Here is a 19,450-nt window from a genome sequence, read left to right on the forward strand (position 1 = left end):
TGTTCTAGTATACTATAACTCTTGCCAATTTCCTACCAACTCTAGCGTATTGACTAAACTTTATCATGGATATAGCTGTATAAAAAAACATAGTATCTGTGGAATATCCCCGCTAGGGATACTGAAATTCATTACCCACAGGTAAGTGAAGACCAAGAGTCATCTAGGTACAGGCACAGACAGAGCTACAGGTGCTCCAAACGCTCCCTATAGAACACTGCATTACAGAGCTCACCACACAGTCAGAGTGGAGAGACACCCTTTCTATTATTCTTCTTTGCAGACTGAATCTTGAAGAGAAGACCAGGTCCCCCAGTCACACAGTATATGGTAGATAAAATCTATACCGCACAACATCAAGGTGCCCAACATCCCTGTCTTGAACTTTTTGCCTTTTTGCCTTCCGCTGCCCTTCCAGATCCTCAGAGAAGCTGCACATAACCACAACATGAGCTCCCAGTAGATGAACGTCGGGAGATGATTTCTCTCTGGAGGGAAGTAGAGGGGCTCACAGAGGCAGTATCAGCATGGGAGTATACACAGAGATGATAACACATGCACCTGACTTCCAGGTGGCTCTACCCACTGTTTGCATCTTAAGGGTCTTCTACCCACAGTAAATAAATTTAGACATCTTTCTGGAAACTTCCTTCTCTCCCTGGAGTTCAGGATACACTCCCTGCCACAGATGATTAGATGCTAAGAAAGCAGGGATTGGAGATGATGGTGATGTTTGAAAGATAGAAAGAGAGAAGGTTCGGTACCAATCTGTGCAGGCTTAGATGCCTCACTGTGCAGAGTTAGGTGCCTCACAGTCCTTATGACAACAATGGGCTGAATATTATTTCTCTCATATAGCAGATGAAGAAACTAGAACTCAGAGAGGTTAAGCAATCTGTTACCATCACACATATACCGGAGGCTGGTACTTTTGGTATGCTCCCACTAGGTGACACAACCTCTAGCTGGACCCCCCCCCACACACACACACACAGTAAGCCCATAGATTTTGTCCGTGGCTGTCTCTGACTCTGGAAGAAAGGGAAACTTTGACCCAAATGTGACATAGAACAAGGAACATTCAGAGTCTCGGTGCTTTGCTCGCCCCAGTCCCCAAAGGGCTAAAGAAGTTCTCAGGGATAGGCTGAGTCCTTGGGCTCCAGCATTGTCAAAGTAAATGAGTCAGAGAAGACTTTGGCCTGCTCAGGGCTCCCACTGCACTTAGCCCTGTGGGGAAGGCCGTAATTACACATGCCATCCTCCATGTGAGTTATTGTTGACCCAACTGCTGTTAAACAAACACAGAAGATACAGCCCCAGGGGCCTGAGCTCTTCTGAGTGTCTGGGGACATCTCCCAGACACACGGTATTTAGCAGCAGCTAGACAAGAAGGGGAGCGGTGCACGGGAAGGAGGGGGCAAGCGAGCAACAGCACAGGCTCCCCTGTGCTACATTTCCTCTTTGCCCCAACCTCAACCAGGGTATGGGAGGCAAACCATGCAGCTACCACTATTATGTTGCTGAGTTTCAAAGATCCAAGTGCAATCTTCTATCCAATGCACCGAGCAGAAGCTCAGCAAGCCTGGGCACGCGCTCAGCTCAACCTGCATGTGCTCGGTGCCTCTGGCACAAGGAATTACATGCCAGAGTATGTAGGCCTACTGAAACTGTGATTATTAAAAATTAATTAATTAATTAATAATTAAATCAAATAAAGCCAGAAACCCACAAATGATTTCTTTCAAAGGGACGGTTTCTCTAAGGAAAGAAAAACCTAGGATTGGTCAGGATGCTAATATAGATAACCAAATAAAAACCAAGGCCTGGAGGCTTTTCTGTGGATGACAACTCACAAGTCATGCTGTGAACTTTCGCCTATGACTCAACTGGCTTGGGGAGCAACCCCTGGGGAGACCGTGCCCAGGCCACAGTTGAGAAACCTGCTTCTGAATGTCGCCTGTAGTCTCCAGGTCTACAGGGCCCTGGACGCCCAGGCCAGCAGATGCAAAATAAGGTTTCAGGTGCAAATAAGGTTCTCTTTAAAAACTTGCTGGTTTCTCAGTTAGATAATTAGTGAAAATATCTACCTTGTTTATTTTATTTCTAATGCTGACACAAGTAGTAATTCCGTGTTGTAGCTAAATAAAGTTTATATTGTGCTTATCATGGGATCAACTTATTAATAAGGGCACACTGTCAATTCAAGGAATACTGCCTCTGCAGTCAAAATGCCCAAGTGAGTACCCTTTGCCTTGGCTGTCTTGAGCAGGAAATGAGTGTATAGTTCAAGAACACAAAAATCTAGATATCTTGAAGTCTGCCAGGAGTATGTTATAAAGGTACAAGCTTTTCAAATTCTTAGTCCAAGCATGAAATGAGAGCCTTGGAACATTAACACTCAGCATGAAGGTTGAGCAGATAAAAACAAAACCACTTCTCTGTATGATATTTCATTTCTGTATTTCAGTTCCCTTAAGCACTCAGCAGACTGGTGGCTCAACAGCTGATAAGAACAGCTGCCTAAAAGTGGGAAGCCGGCTCCGTGGGAAAGGATACTTTCTGTGACACTGTGAGGATTTGAGTTCAAATCCCTCACCACCTACATATGAAACCTAACAGAATGTGAGATGGAGACAGGAGGATTGCTAGGACTTGCTGGCTGCCAGGCTAGCTCCAGGCTCAGTGAGAGGCCTTGTCTCAATGGACTAGGGTAGGGAGTGACAGAGGAATAGCCAATGTCTCCTCTGGCATTCACTAGGACATACACATATACACATGCATGATGCACACGTGCGCATGCACACGCACGTGTGCACACATCAAATAAATGTACTTTAGATGGAAAATTGCAGGAATCTCTCCAATAGCCACAAATACAAAAGTCTGTTGCTCTGGATGGGGTGAAAAGTGCAGACAAGTGTATCTTCATCCATTGGATTCATAAAGACTGCGGCCTCACAACATCACACACTAGTGGGGCCTTAAGATACTTCATCTACAAAACCTACATAGGACAGAGGAAGACATAGAGGTTGGCACAGGAGGCAGCAGGCAGCAGAGCTTACAGCCGGACATGGGCAGAACCCTGTGTTCACACAGAACCTGTGACACCCCAGTGAAGCTATTCATACTGTCTAAAGAGCCCACTAATCACTTATCTGTAAAGGAGTGCTCCCCAAGAATGTCACCTCAATAAACAAATATTTTAATGCATCTTATAATTAACTGTAAATAATAAGGCTATATGAAATTACTTTCTATATGTTAAAAGCAATAATTTCACAAAACATAATATTGTATTTCCATTTTCCTGCTTTGAGATTCTTTTTCTCTAGTACATGGAGACCCCACCCCTTCTCCTCAAAAAAGTGAGTTATTCAAGATTCTCTCAGTTTCTGTACTGTCTCAGGTGCCCATCTGAATGGCTGCAAGGGCCTAAAGTGAGGTATGGTCAAAACAAGGGAGAAAGGAATTAACAAGGGAAATTTTGTGGGTAATCTAGAAACCATGGATCAAGAACTATTCTCTACGGGCTGTGGATATAGTTTGGCAGCGGCACTTGCCTAGTATGCATGAGCACTTGGGCTCAACCCCCAGCCTACCAAACAAAACGAAAATGACTTTGCAATTTCTTGTCTAGGTCATTGGAAGGACAGTGGTGCTATTGATAGTAAGTCAGAAGGGAAGTGGCATTCATGAAAATGATGCCATTTGGGGGACTGTGGATTCTCTTCAGCGTTTTTGACTTTCAACATGGCAGATAAACATCGCTGCCAGCACACTGGTCCTCAACAGACGTAAGAAAGAGCTGTTGTCCTACTTGAGCTTGGATCACAGAGAGCAAACCATAGTAAAAGTATCTAAGCAGTCCTTAGGAAAATAACGACCCCTTTAGAGAACTGAGTCACAGAAATTGGAAAGCCCCCTCTGAGGCTCGCTGGTAAATACACAGATCACTGACCTCCCTAGGGGAGGGTGGGGGCTCCTCTGAACTGTGAAGGAAGATGGGAACCTAAAGCTAAAGCCAGATTTGGCTGAGAACACTCTAGGTCTGTGGTCCGCATTCTGAAGACAAGAGTATCCACTTCCCCAGCCTGCAAGGGACCAGCCAAAGACTGCAGTCTCTTTGTTTGAGGGGGCACCTTCCTTCACAGGAAGCACCTCCACCTGACACAGTGTGATGAGCGTGCACAAGGCAGGAGCCCTGTGTGCTTTAATTACAGTGTGGAAAGCAGCGTGGAGACAGAAGCGGGAATGGATGTAGAAAGAGGTGGTACATTCTCTCAGCATGGTTTGACCTAGGACCTTTGAACAATGGCTCATATTAGTAATTAGTAATTGACCAAGTACTTTCTTGGAAATAATATCCATACTTATTTGTCTTTAGATAGAGTCTAAAACAGGAAACATACTCAGGGAAATCACATGCTCGCTCTTGCATTAGATATATACTTTTATGTGTTTGCAAGCAGGCAACACAGATCAATGCAATTTATCATTCATTTTGCAAAAAAATTCACGAGGGAAATACAATGGTATAGAGCTATAAACACTAAAGCAAAATCTCAGACGGATTTCACAAAGAACACCCCCATAGCCATGTGAGCATTATTTAGTGTCTTGTGATAGGCAGAGCCTGAGGGGAAAGACAATAGGTATAGCATGTGACCCAGGAGAAGCGTAAGGCAGATGTTGATGCTGCGCTCACATTCGACCAGGATTTGTGGTCTGCTCTGAAGAATCCCTTGAGAAGTATGTGAGGCTAAGAACATTCTCTGTCTGGTTAAAGCCCTAACAGAAGGGAGAGCCAGCCAATGACCTTAGCCCAGACCTTATTTTTCCAAAGAGCAATAGGCTGTATCTTGAGAGACGACTGAAGGCAGACTTATTATCTTGACGGCTGTTACCACTTTCAGGTAGTTTGTCTAGAAATGCCATCATCTACGTCAGCACCACAGTTTTGCTTGTGTTATAAACTGATCAAAGAAAGATATAAATATATGCCAAGGTCCATATTTTTTAAAGCAAATCTATAAGGACGTTTATATCCTCCTAACAAAATTCACTGTCAATACAAGCATCCATCGAGAGCAATTTCCCCAAAGCCTGTCAAAAACACAATTCACATATCTTCTGACTTCAAAGTTCTCTGGGGAAAAATTTACCTTCTAAATAAACTTACACAATATATATGCTTGGTTTTTTGTTTTGTTGTTTTCAGCAGCAATATTTATTAGGTGAAAATTCAAATTAGCCCAAATGTTCATTAACGGAACACTTGTTAAGTTAATGTTAACTTAAACACTTGTTAAGCAAATCAGGATACAAACATACAATGGAATACACTTATCTTCAGGTAAGGGTTCTATGAATTATGGTGAAGATTTTTGTGATGGTAAATAAATTCAGCTTTTGTGAGCCTGCTGACAGCAAATAAATCAATAAATAACAAAACACTGTGCCCTTTATAACAACTCGTGAATAAATAATAAAATACTGTGCCCTTTATAACAACTTTTGAATTTAAAAGGTGGCAACATAAAAATAATCCATTTTGGTTTCTAATGAATGTTTGGAAGGTACAAAGATTTTAAATGAAGATATTATATAAGAACGCTTTAAAAACAGAAAGATAGAAAAGAAGGATTTACTGTATATTTTTTGATTTTTGCATATATTATTTGTATATTATATGTTACTTGAATATATTACAGAATTTTAATATATTATCTTTTCAACAAATTCAGTAATTTTAAAATTGCAAAATGAATCTTTTTCATGCACAGAAAAGTTCATTGGATAAATGATGACCTGAGAAACAATGGAAGTAGAATTTTGACACTCTACATGGCATCTGACCTTTGAATCCAGTACAAACTATGAAATTAGGCAAGCCAGCCTGGTTTAGCTGATAATTTTGCTTCCAGCCTGTCCTGTAGCAACATTATCAAATGAAGCCTGAATTTGGTCACCAACTCAGACAATGTGGTGACTTCCAAAAGCTGTTACATCTTGCCATAGAGAATGCCATACCTCTGTCAGAATGGTTGCTCCGCCCATGAGGGATTCGGTGAAGACTCAGAATATACCCGTCCTCCGTCTGGACCACGTGCTCCTCACTCGGGTAGCCCCAGTATGTGATGATTTCAGTCTGAGGAGAGAAAGGACAATGGACAGTCTATGCTGGACTGTGTTCTTCAGTCTTCAGAAATAATAGACACAGGAGAAGACAAACACGATGACATTTGTTTTTAGCTTTTTAAAGGAAATCATTGCTACCTGGGTCTGCTCAATCTAGTAACCAAGATCCCATCCCAGGACGCAATCTTTTAGACTCATAGGTAGCGCATTATTGTAGCATGTTCAAATTTGGGGTCTTATTGTTTCTATCGTACCTACCAGGTACAAATAAACACTTCTTTTGTAAGCATGTTTCATGTTTCATCAAATTCCTGGCTTAAGCAATAAGAATAAAACAAAATTCATTTTCATCCATGGAGCCAGAAACAATTGGTTAGAACATGAAGACGAGGCTGAAGAAAAGCTGAAAGATGGGAAGCTGTCCTCAAACTCACTTCTCCTTTTCCATGGAAAGTGTTGCTTGGTGGAAAAGCATAAATCAGTTACTTGGAAGACTGAAGTGTTCATTATCCTCTCTGTCACAAATACGTGAAAGACTTTAATTTTGTTATTTTCTTAGGAAGGAACTGTTGAGGGGGAGGTGCCAAAAGAAAGCTTAACCTTGTCTTGTATCGTCCCCTACTATCTTGTCTTCTGGGAATTACTCTGTCTCTGCAGTCACCAGATTCTTCAGCTGGGTCAATCCAGTGCCTGTTTGAAAGCTTCTGTTTCTTTAATAACCTATATTTTATTGCTATTGTGTTTTTATGCGTGCTTTTCCCAGATTTCACTGTTTACTTAAGATTACTAATTTTAATATTTTTTAACATCTAACATTTTTACAACTGTATTATGTTCTGTTCCCTAGACAGTCTCAATCTCAGCCCAAGTTCAGCACTCGGCAAAGGCATTCTTCTGAAGGGCTTACACCGTTTTCTCAGTTTTAAAGAATGTTTAAAACAATTTAAAAATGAAATTACTAAAACACATTATTTAGAGTAAGCCCTGTATTGTGTTCGGCAGTCTAATGAAGCTGCTGTGTCAGCGGTACCTAGTGGGGAAAAGCCCTAGTGGGAAAATGACATCTGCAGTTCAGGAAAGTGAAGATCATAATGAGCCATAAAGAGATTGGAATTATGGCTTCCTACAGCTCATATAACTCTATTTAAGAAAATAACTCTTGGCACTGTTGCATTTTAAAAGTATATGAATTTTAGAAACTCACCACATTCATATTTGCCTCAGGGTCCACAGCTGAGACGGACTCCATGGGTCCCCCAAAAAGCAGGATTGCAAGAATGAGATAGGCCACCATGCCCAGGAGCTGCATCTTCTTCTGTTTAAAGCAGCCGACTGAATGAACATGCATTGACAGAGCGAAGCTCTTCTTTAAAAATCCTGAACCAAGTGTGGATAAAATCCCACAGGAAAGACAGCTCTGAAACAAACGGCTCGAACTGTGTCTGGAAGGGCAAAGCATGGATTTGTTTTTACTAAAAAGCCTCCAGAACCATCACACCTCCCGAGTTTAACTCATGCTGCACACCCACTCGCCACTTCCTCTCAAACAAACTATTCCTAGAGAAGTGACATAGAGGGAATCTTAGACAGGATAAGAAAAGGGAGGAGCCACAGAAATCCCCTCTGCTTGGGATTTATATATTTCCAAGTTCAGCCAACATTAGTTCTTACCTGCCACTGTCTGCAATTTTTCTCTTTCCCAAAACCATATGCCGGGATTCAAAACTGTCACTCAAGTGAACAAAAATGAAAAGAAAGAAAAGAGAAACTCTCCAGTCACCAACCATGATCACCCCACTGATGACTCAAAATTACAGTGTAACACAAAAGCGGGGGTGGTGGGGGCAGAGTGGGGGTGGAGAGCCAAAGCAAATGAGTGAATGGATAAACAAATTACATTATACATATAATACATATATACATAATTCAGCAGTGAACATACAATATGGACAGATCTCAACGTAATTATGCTATATCAAAGAAGTCAGGGGAGCCGGGCGGTGGTGGCGCACGCCTTTAATCCCAGCACTCAGGAGGCAGAGGCAGGCGGATCTCTGAGTTCGAGGCCAGCCTGGTCTACAAGAGCTAGTTCCAGGACAGGCTCTAGAAACTACAGGGAAACGGGAAGAGTTGAGAGGGAAGAAACTGTTTCAATTCAACAATTTCTTGAAGAAAATGTAACATAGTCTATACTGTCAGAAAATGTAACATAGTCTATACTGTCAGAAAATGAAACATAGTCTATACTGTCAGAAAATGTAACATAGTCTATACTGTCAGAAAATGTAACATAGTCTATACTGTCAGAAAACGTAACATAGTCTATACTGTCAGAAAACGTAACATAGTCTATACTGTCAGAAAACGTAACATAGTCTATACTGTCAGAAAACGTAACATAGTCTATACTGTCAGAAAACGTAACATAGTCTATACTGTCAGAAAACGTAACATAGTCTATACTGTCAGAAAACGTAACATAGTCTATACTGTCAGAAAACGTAACATAGTCTATACTGTCAGAAAACGTAACATAGTCTATACTGTCAGAAAATGTAACATAGTCTATACTGTCAGAAAGCTGATTAGGGTCTGAGAGGAACTGGCAAGAGGCCAAAAATCCTCAACGATCAGCACACGGGCTCTTGGAGGTGGTGCCTACCTTTGTACTACCAAATATACTAATTTCACAGGTATTTGCACATGTTAAAACTGGGTCCTGTCAGTTTATGTTAATACCTCAGTACTGTTGTTTGAAAATAATAAAGACTCTCTTAAATCAAGTATTCCACATTTCTGGAAATTGGTTCTCAGGAGATTGCAGAGGAGATCTGACTCCCTTCAGTAGATACAACCTCTCCTGAAGTTATTTCTCCAAGCAACGGTGAATCTCAGCATTCTAGACATAAAAGGACATTAGTTTGCGTTTGTGCTGGCCAAGCAAGCCTACTGCTTTTAGTTACCAGCCTGGCTTTACGTAGTACAGCCCAACGCTACCTTTTATCTTCTTAAGAACACTGTCCCAGAGGCCCTTCGGCACAGAAAACCCCGCCCCCCCCCCCCAAAAAAAAAAAGAAAAGAAAAGGAAAAAGAAAAAAATAACCTGAAAGGTAAAGGTGTGAAAACAAACTAAAGGTTCTCAGCATAGCTTAAAATAAGCAGCTGGTTTTACAGAACCTGGATGCCGTCTTGGGCAAAGGGCACTCACTCACTCCAGAAGGAAGCTGAAGATCATCCATTAGACTTTTTAGATTTTCCTTCCTCATAACACTGTGGCTCAATAAACTTGACAAGAAATTCTCATAGAAGAAATTCTCATAAGGCTCTGAGCTGGGTTTGGTGTGATATTCTAGGCGCTTAGAACGCCTTTATCACACTATTTATGGCTCTGTCATAATCCAATTCATTATCTGTCTGCATTCGTTTCACCCCAAAAAAGAGGGAAGGGCAGAGCTGAAGTCTAATTCAACTTTGAACCTCCAGGATTCTGCCAAGTTCTGCACAAACTAAACATACAGGTGTTACTTTTGAAAAATGGGTTGGGGCAACTCTGCAATTCAGTGACAGCAGAAAATAAGGGCCCGATGTAGTTTTCCAATAACAACCAAACTATTGGCAATGCCCAGCCTGCAAACAGGGCTTCCTACAGTCTACTCCTACCAACTCGACAGTACTAGTAAGCCCATTTTTTCATGATAACTGACGTTATCATGATAACACCAGTCAAATACTGTAAGCAAAGAGCTAGCTAATTATACTGAGGTTTTAACCAGGACTCACGCCCAAGATCGCTGTTGACCCTGTGTTTGGCTAACACTTCCTAGGAGAGATAACGGGAGGAATGGATGAAGAAGTCTGAGAAGCAGGCATTCTATCTGTCGCAAGATCAAGAACTCGGGGCAGGTTCCCTGATCCGCGGTCGCGCCTGACCAAGAAGCGGAGGGCTCTCAGTGAAGGAGAGATTGCTTCTTGAAAAGACCCAAGGCATCACCACCCTCAAAGCACCTGCAGGTACCAGGGTAGAACGAGCCCCGGGAACAGAGCAACTGGGGGGCCAGAGACCATGGTGAAACCTCCCCTACCTGTCCTAGAGAGCCGCAGGACACCAGCTCCCGAGTCCCCTGCACCGGGCCAGACCCGAGGCCTTCACTCACCCAGAGCGATCTTCCAACCTCTATCTCCAGGCGCAGAGCCCACTACAGCCCAGGCAGAGTGGCCAGCCTGCAGCCTACGTAGATCTGGTGGGAGGGCCGAAGCTGCCGGGAAGTGCCCTGGTGACTCCACCCCTCACGGCCGTCTGCTTAGCCATTGCAGACTCAAAGGAGCATGCGTCTTTTGTCTACCCCATGGCCCAGCCCAGCCTGGCCCTGCTCCAAGCCATGCACGTCAGAGCTGCCTCCTGCTCCAGAGCTGGAGGATACCCTGTTCACACACCACTTAGCAGGGCTCCTAAACTTTTCCCTCTCGGAACCCCTTTTCATTTCAGAAATTATCTTTCAACCTCCACTAGATAGGTATACGCAATAGGTACACAAATCAATCATGTTTTGATGATAAATCACAAAGAAATTTATTTTAAAACAATTATTTGGTTAATGCATAGCACATATATTTATATGTCTATATATAATTATATATGCATAATTTAACCATTTGTGGAAACAAATTTGTATACTAGAAACAGGTGTGCTTATTTTTACATAAAGAAATCTTGACTGAATACTTCTCACTGCAGGATCCGTCCAGCAGCATCCAGTTTTCATGGCAGGTTGGTGTTTTGATGTCATAACTGTCGCATGGTGAGACCACCGCAGCACATAAATATGTAGTGCAGAATGGCAGAGGTATGTTTAGAGCCACTTCAAACATTCCTGAGGTTTTGTCCTAATCTCAAGCCCAACTTCAGTTTATGACTTTTATGAAAGGCAGTCAGGAACCCAAGCAATAACATTTAAAATCAAACATTGAAACACAATAGAATCCAAAGGTATGCTGATTTTTATACTGACATGCTGAGTGATGATGGCAGGAAAATATTAAAAGCCTTGGCTTCCATAATTTAACTATTATCACTATATAAAGAGCAGAAAACTTTGTATGTGCAGTACAAACACTGCAACTCATAGCATAGAGTAGTCATTAACGTGAACAAGGGTGTTCCAGGCTGCCTGTGATGCATGCTGGCACACACAGAACAAAGTGCACACATTGAATATTCAGAGTAGTCATTAATGTGAACGAGGGTGTTCCAGGCTGGCTGTGATGCATGCTGGCACACACAGAACAAAGTGCACATGTTGCATGTTCAGAATAGTCATTAATGTGAACAAAAATATTCCAGGCTGTCTGTGATGCACACTGGCACACACAGAACAAAGTGCACATATTGCATGTTCAGAGCCATGACTACAGTGATATTGTGAAAAATAACACAAGCAAGTACTGCTAGAAACACATCCACCTTGCTACATGCTTGATTTTGGCTTCTCTTTTGGTCACTGCACATTCGGGAGCCTTTTTTTGTGGTCAATTTTTTTGTGACACCCCCATGTGAGGTTCTGACCTACAGTTGAAGAAGCTGAGATGTAGAACACATGAGTTTTATAAATAAAAACAAATCACAAGCATCATACAACACACTTAGTGGGGATCCTGACATGAAGTACTCACTGTGCTGCCTAAACCCCTGCTCTGCTCATGTTCTAAGGGGAAGAAACACACTAAGAATAAATAAAATGGAAAGTGCTAGTTAGCTTGGGGATCAGTGACCAAGGTGCTTTTTTTTTCTTCTAACCAAGAAAACAAGTTAGTGAAGGTTAACAGAATGGTTACTCTGGTAACTGAATTCAGCTGTGGAGAGGAGACTATCAGAGACTATTGGACTCCAAAGAGAGTCCAATCAAGAGTCAATGGTTTGGACAATGGTAGTGAGAGCAGAGGAGGCAGACAACAGTCAGCTGTGGGGATGCTCTTGAAGAAACAACAGCACTTGCCAGGGAACTCAACGGAAGTAGGAGAGGGAGGAAAAAGCCAAGGAGGGCACTGTCTCAGCGAGCAAAACAGCAGTACCAGGAGCGAAAATGGAGATAATACCAGGAAGAGGAGCTGAGAAGCGAATTAAGCTTGTTACATAATGGGTGTGTTGATTTTTGAAATGCCTTTTAAAGAATTCGATCAAGTAAGGTCACATCAGAAAAGGAAATCGCTGAGGCTATGCCAAACACAAAAAACTGGTTGTAAACGTAAAGGCATCACTGAAAAGCTGAGCCGGGTGTGCCCAGGTGCCCGAGAGGTTACTAATGACAATGGGAGTGGCTGGGGCACAATAGGGGAAGACAGTTTCAGCTGAGACTGAAGACTTAGCTGCAGCCTCTGCCATAGAGTCCTGCAAACAACAGAAGGATTAAAAATGTCGGACTTTTCATTTCTCTCTGCCCTGGCATCTGGAAACCTTCCTGTTGATGAAATGCAGGCTGAAGCTGGGTATCACAGTAGTTTACGAAATGCCACATATTCAGGGTGGACCCTATGCCCACTGCAATACAGGAGAGATCTGGGAAGCACCGGAAATGAGCTGGGACCAACAAAAAACCATTTATGTGGATATGCTGATGAAAACCAGAATATTTAGGGCTAGAATTCAAAGTCAAGTTCCAAGCTACAGATATTATTTGAGACTAAGTTTAGATATAGAATTGAAGCCCGGAAGACTAGATGAGACCTCCCATGAAGTCAACCTACATAGCAAGTACTTAGAGACTGAGCAAATACAAAGGCTGAGAAGACCCTGGAGACCTGAGGATGTTGCTCTTGGCACCAAGAGAGAGGAAGGAGCCGCCAGCAAGGGTCAGAGATGGCTCCAGTAAGCAGAGTCCTGCCACTGAGCAGGATTCATTGTGACGCGAAGCCCCTTTCCGTGGGGTCTCAATCCTCAACAAGACCTCTGTATCTTCATTTTACATAAAGAGAAATTGAGTTTGGGAAGGTTATTTTGCCTTATGTCACTGAGCCAGAAAGTGGCGCCACCCAAAATGCAATCCAGGAAAATTAACTTCACATCATACTGTGTGAATGAATGAGCAAACAGCCCATACTTACCAAGAAGTCTCACTGTCCAGATGAGGGAGAACTTATGCACTTGGCTTTAGGCTGTTAGAACCCACAATGACTAGTAACTCACCCAGATGTTAATTATGAGAGGAAGCAGGTGGTGGTGGTGGTGGTGGTGGTAATGACATTATGTGTCAATGCCCTCAAGGTAGGCTTGTGTGGTGGTGGGGGGTAAGGGTCATGGAGACAGAAGTCAAGGATTCATATATGCTAGGTGTCATGGTTAGCTGGTTAGCATCAGTTGTCAGTTTGATATATCTGTGAAAAGGAAACCTCAACTGAATAAATCTCTCTATCATATTGGCCTGTGGGGATGTTCGTAGGAACATTTTCTTATTTGCTAATTGGTATAGGAGAGACCTGCCTACTGCGGGCAGCTCCATCACTAGACAATTGGGCCTAGGCTGTATAAAAATGTTGACTCGAACAAATCAGAGGAAGCAAGTCAGTAACAAGCAGCATCCTGCATAGCCTCTGTTTCCATTCCTGCCTCTGGGTTTCTTCCTTATGTTCCTGTCCTGAATTCCTTTGATGACAGACCGGAATCTGTAAACTGCAACAAACCCTCTCATTTGCAAGTTGTTTTTGAGCAGTGTCCTGTAACAGCAACAGAAAAGAAAATAAAGCAAGTATTATACTATAGAGTGGTGATGTCTTTTTCTGAAAACATCTCTTGTCTTAAGAGAGATTGAACTTTTGCCAGACCTTGAAAGCAAGTTGATAATCTGTCTTAAGATCATTTAGAACTATGTAGTCAATCTGATGTACAACTGTGTATTCAGCCTGCTTAACTTTATCCTGCCATGAAGAACACATTGTAACTAACCTGACTTTGTCTTGTGCTTGCGTGTGTGTGTGTGTGTGTGTGTGTGTGTGTGTGTGTGTGTGTTAGGAATGATTTCTGCCAAGAGGTTGATAGCAATATTAAACAACAAACATGCACATGTACCATAAAGATTGGAAGCAACATGTGGATAGGTTCTAACATCTGTGTACAGTTTAAGTACTCTTCTGTATCAGTTGGAGATCAGTAAGGTTGAATAATTCTGTTAAAGAGTTTTGTAAAAAAAAAATAAAAATAAAGATAAAAAATTCTCATTCCCTTCCCATACCATGTTTTTGCACTGTTCAATAAGCACAGAGCAACGCTCTTTGTTAGGAAGAGGCAAGACAGACAAACAGCAGCAATAAATCAGACACACACAACAGATAAGCTCTTGATTGAAACCACGCCAAGGGAAAATCTCTTTTGTCATTCTGTCATGTGACACTCAAGCAATAGAGCTACAATCCCAGCCCCAGGATAGGCACTCGACATTATAAACCAGATTGGCAAATACTTAAACAATAATGCTATTAGAAAAGCTACATCCAGTCATGATAGGCTAGCAAGGGCCAGGGTTGCTCTCCCATCATACACAACCAAGAAAAACAGCAAGTGATGAAACAGTAGCTTCCTACTGGACAACACACAGGGCAGGAGAACAAGCTCCAACAGAAAGAAAAGAAGTGAAATGAGCCCTGCAGTGGCCAAAAGATGGCCTGCAGACAACTCATAGTTACAGTCCAGGGTAACTGAGCAACAACAAAACCAAAACCACAACCTTCTTTCTCCTGTAAGCTGCCTTGGTTGTGATTGTGATGGTTTTGTCACAACAAAGGAAAGGCCCAACATCTCTTCTGAGGCTCAAGGCAATCTCTTTAATTGTAAATCCTTGTAAAATAAAAAAAAAGCTAGCAATTATAAACTCCCAACATACGAATAATGCAGAATATACATTATTATTCCAAACGGGAAGAATGGGAACATAGTCAGTCAACACTGGACCAAACCAAAACCAAAACCCAGCAGGGTAAATAGCAAATCCTGCAGCTCCATGAGCACCCTCAGTGGGTTCAGATGGCTCTGCCCCTCCAGCTTTGCTGTCTGCATAGTCAGGTTCCTTAAATACAACACACACACACACACACACACACACACACACACACACACACACACCACACACACCATAAAAGAGGAAAGAACAAAACATTTTAAAAGATTTTAAGAAAGCTTTTGCTCTTCAAAAGGCCACCTGTGGTGACAATGAAGTAGTACGTAGTACCGCTTTATACCTACAAGGATAGCCGTTATGTTTTTGATAACAAATGTTGATGAAGAACAGAATGACTTTGAACTCTCGCACAGACCATGTCTCATAACAGATGAAAGAGCAGATAACTGGAATTCTCATACACTTTTGACAGGAATGTAAAACAGTGTGAGCATTATAAAAAAATAAAAGTTACAAAGGCACCTATTTTTTGACCCAAGTACTCTACTCTTTAATAATTACCCAAAGGGGTGGTGAGTTTGACAGAAACTTGGCTACAGAATGAGGCCCTATGATGGCTGGTTTGATGTCAACTTGACACATGCTAGAGTTATTTGGAAAGAGGGAAACTTAATTGAGACCCCCACTAAAATGGCCTGTGGGTAAGTCTGTGGTGCATTTTCTTTCTTTTTTTAAAAAGATTTTATTTATTTATTATGTATACAACATTCTGCCTCCATGTATGCCTGCAGTCCAGAAGAGGGCACCAGACCTCATTATAGATAGTTGTGAGCCACCATGTGGTTGCTGGGAATTGAACTTAGGTCCTCTGGAAGAACAGTCAATGCTCTTAACCACTGAGCCATCTCTCCAGCCCCATTTTCTTAATTAATGATTGGTGTGCAAGGGCCTAGTTCACTGTAGGGGTTGCCATCCCTGGGCTGGTGGCCCTGAGTGCTCTAAGGAAGCAGGCTGAGCAAGCTGTGAGGAGCAAGCTAGTAAGCAGCACCCCTCCATGGTCTGTGCATCAGCTCCTGCAACCAATCAGGTTCCCACCTTGAGCTCTTGACCTGACTTCCCTCAGTGATGGATGGTGATGTGGAACTGTAAACTGAAATAAATCCTTTCCTCCCCAAGTTGCTTTTTTTATTACAGCCATAGAGATCATGACTAAGACAGAAATCCCCATCTGGAAAATAAAATGAAACAATCTAAATTACCTGAGAGAAATGAAAGCCTGTGTACACATAGCAGCTTTATTTATAATGACACCAAATTGAAACAAGACATATATCCCCAACAGGAAATAGAAAAATGTGTTATATCCATAAAGTAGAATATTCTTCTACATGAAAAAAATCAATAAGCATTTTACTGATAAACCCAGCAATGTGAATGACTCATGGTATATACATGATTTCCTTTACATAAAAGTTTAAAAATGAAAATTTACTCCAGTAGCAGAAAGATTAGCACCAAGCAGTGGTGGCGTACACTTTTAATCCCAGTACTTGGGAGGCAGAGGCAGGCAGATCTCTGTAAATTCGAGGCCAGCCTGGTCTACAGAGGGAGTTCCAGAACAGGCTCCAAAGCTACAGAGAAACCCTGTCTCAGGAAAAAAAAAAAAAAAAAGAAAAGAAAAGAAAAGAAAAAAGAAAGATTAGCTTAGGTTATCTGGAGATAAGATCTGGGGATAAGTGGAAGTGGAGACTGATTACCAAGGTGTAAGAAGGTATAAGAGCACCCTTTCAGAGGAACAGGTTCTGTTCATTGTCTTCATTATCATGATGCCTTCCCAGGTGATGCCTATGTCTAGACTCAGCAAATACAACTTGAAATATGTGTGACTTAGCCTGCATGAATCCTAGTTAATCCTAATACCATCGAAAAATACTATTAGACTAGCAAGATTGCTCAGCAGGTAAGGAATGCTTATCACTGAGCCTAATGACCAGAGTATCATCCCCAGAACTTACACAGTGGAAGGAGAGAACCAACCTCATTCTGTAAGTTGTTGTCTGATCTGCACAAACGCATGCACATGTGCGTGCACAGGCATGCACACACACACACGTGCATGTGCATACACACATAGGGAAAGAGTGCAAATAAATAAATGTAAACATTTTTTAAATAAAAAATACCAATAGTTACTACTTACTGAATACTTCCTGTGAGCTAGATGCAAGCCCACGTACTTGATTCATGTTGCCTTACAGAACCAGTGCCCCCCTCAACAGGGCTCTTTTTCTGCAGATGAGACACACAGTCTAAGACTGAACTGAGCTGAGCAAGGCTATCTGGCTCCTGCCCACAGAGTATTGTGCTGGAGGTATGTGGGTCCCAGTTTCCCACAGAAGTCCTCTCTCCTGGCCTGCACAGGAAAGTGTGGGGAGTCACGGGCTGGGCAGTTTTCAGAGACTGAAATGGTTGGGTGGGATGTAGGTAATATTTACACACATACAGTTATGCAGCATGCATAAACCCCTGAGTTCACTCCCTAGGACTCCACAAACCAGGCATGGTGGCACACATCTGTCATCCCAGGACCCAGGAAGTAGAAGCGGGAGGATCAGAAGTTCAAGCTCACATCCTCTCATGAGCCTAGGATGCACGAGATCTTGACATCTCTCAGAAAAGTGGGGAGAAGGATGAAAACCAAACCAACCAACAAAACAAACAAACAAAATAAAACAAAAAAAATTTGAATATCATCTGGCCATTCCATTAGAAAAAGGCCAAAGTTTCCTCAAGAAGACTCTGGTTCTTCATTTGAGACTCAAAGACATCGTACTCTACCCTGGTACCCAGAGATCTTGTATCTTACCAGACCATTGCTTGCCCACTACTGCTCCCCATATCCATCAGCCCCACATATATGTCAGTGCTCAAGAATCCAAGGCACACCATCTCTGTGTGCTCCAAAAGTTCTTGTGACTGCCCTGCTTCCTAAACGGAGGCATCTTGTTTTGTTTTCTTTCATTCCTGTTGTAAACTCTGACGAAATTGTTCTTGGCATCTAGTTGAAATGACCAAGGAAAACAAGTTAGAGAGCGAACATGATGTAGCCAGGGGGAGGGCCTATGAGGGAAAAGTGGTGTAGTGGAAGCCAGGACTCTCCAGGCAGGAAGCCAGGGTTGCTTCCTTGTCCAATATATTCTGGCCCTTCCAGTGAGTTGCAGTTTGTTCTAGTTGGTTCCTGTGGATGGCGAAAGGCATGGCACACACCAGCACCAGAAGAATTTCTAGACATTTCAGAATAAGAGCCCATTCTCTTTAGCATCAACGGTGAGCGCACGCTAAAGATCTAACCCTGAGCTGATATGCAAGCATGTGCCTTCCGTGACCTTCCACATAAGTGTAACTGAGAACCATGCCCAATCCAGACAGCATACCCGGAGGCCCTCAGCTGTGTTTCAGGCACCAGTCAAGCCTTCAGAGAGTGGTCTGGAAATTTGTATTTAGCATTTAACAATTAAAGGTTAGAAGTATTTATGTACACTTCTAACCTTTAATATACACATATAAACCATCTCATCCTAACTTCTTAAAAATACGTATTTTTTCTTATTATTAATTCATTATTCTTAAAAATACATAAAAGGAGATTGGGGCCTTGACATGATGTCAATGCCAACATATCACTTTGAACAAGAGCTCTGAGGGTCTTGCAAGTGACTCTTCCCCTTATCATACATACATTGCTTCTGTGGTCCACCATCCTTCAGAAGGATACCTGACTGCTTCTGCCCATTCCTAGGATGACTGTGTCTGCATGCTTTGTTCTCCATTACATCTTCAGCCTTTTTTTTTCTGGTCAAATGTTCTCTCCAGTCCTAAACTGCCATGTCCAATAAGCTTCAGCCCCTAGGAAGCCATCCCTTCTATCTATTACAGCCTCTATTTGGAACATCTCCATCCATGCCACAGTCCGTGCTACACCTACTGCCAAGCTCCCAGCCCAATACACACCCGGTCCTCCTCTAAGATTTATCTCAAACAGGATTTCTCGATGAAGCCAGTGTCTCCAGTTTCACGTGCCCTTTACCACACCTGCATACACTGACTCCAGATAAAACTGGTGAAAGGCAAATTGTTAGACCATGTGTCAGAAATAATATTTCTGGCAGCTTTTTAATACACTAGTAATTTAAAGGGCACTGTGCAGGCTTTTCCACAACAGTTATTGCATTTTCTTTCCTGGGCATCTTTTCTGTAAGGTGGAGATTGCCAGCAGCATTACCTATGTTGCTTGCTTTTTCCAAGTGATACTTGATGTCAAGAAAACGCCTGACACAGGTCCCAGTTTGTTAAGGTTTCAGACTTTAGATGCTGCCTCTCAGTGCACATTACTGATCTGTGACATAGCATCAGCATCGCTGATT

At 42.3% G+C, this 19,450-nt stretch overlaps 1 protein-coding gene across 4 annotated transcripts in view; it reads right to left on the minus strand.

The window, feature by feature from the left end:
* The window catches only part of Lipa (lipase A, lysosomal acid type), a 31,674-nt gene extending 21,244 nt beyond the window's left edge, over positions 1-10,430 (minus strand). Inside the window, exons 1-3 of one of the 4 annotated variants that reach the window (XM_038324496.2) lie at positions 10,296-10,430; positions 7,346-7,583; positions 6,034-6,151 (exon numbers count right to left, since the gene is read on the minus strand). In XM_038324496.2, coding sequence (XP_038180424.1) covers positions 6,034-6,151; positions 7,346-7,489 — 262 coding nt within the window. In that variant the 5' untranslated portion in view covers positions 7,490-7,583; positions 10,296-10,430. Of the gene's footprint in view, positions 1-6,033; positions 6,152-7,345; positions 7,584-9,349; positions 9,563-10,223 lie in introns of those variants that run through there. The other 3 variants (XM_038324492.2, XM_038324483.2, XM_038324505.2) reach the window with 3 other exon arrangements.
* Positions 10,431-19,450: the final 9,020 nt, after the last annotated feature.

The sequence above is a fragment of the Arvicola amphibius genome, chromosome 1, assembly GCF_903992535.2.
Source record: "Arvicola amphibius chromosome 1, mArvAmp1.2, whole genome shotgun sequence".
NCBI lineage: Eukaryota > Metazoa > Chordata > Mammalia > Rodentia > Cricetidae > Arvicola > Arvicola amphibius.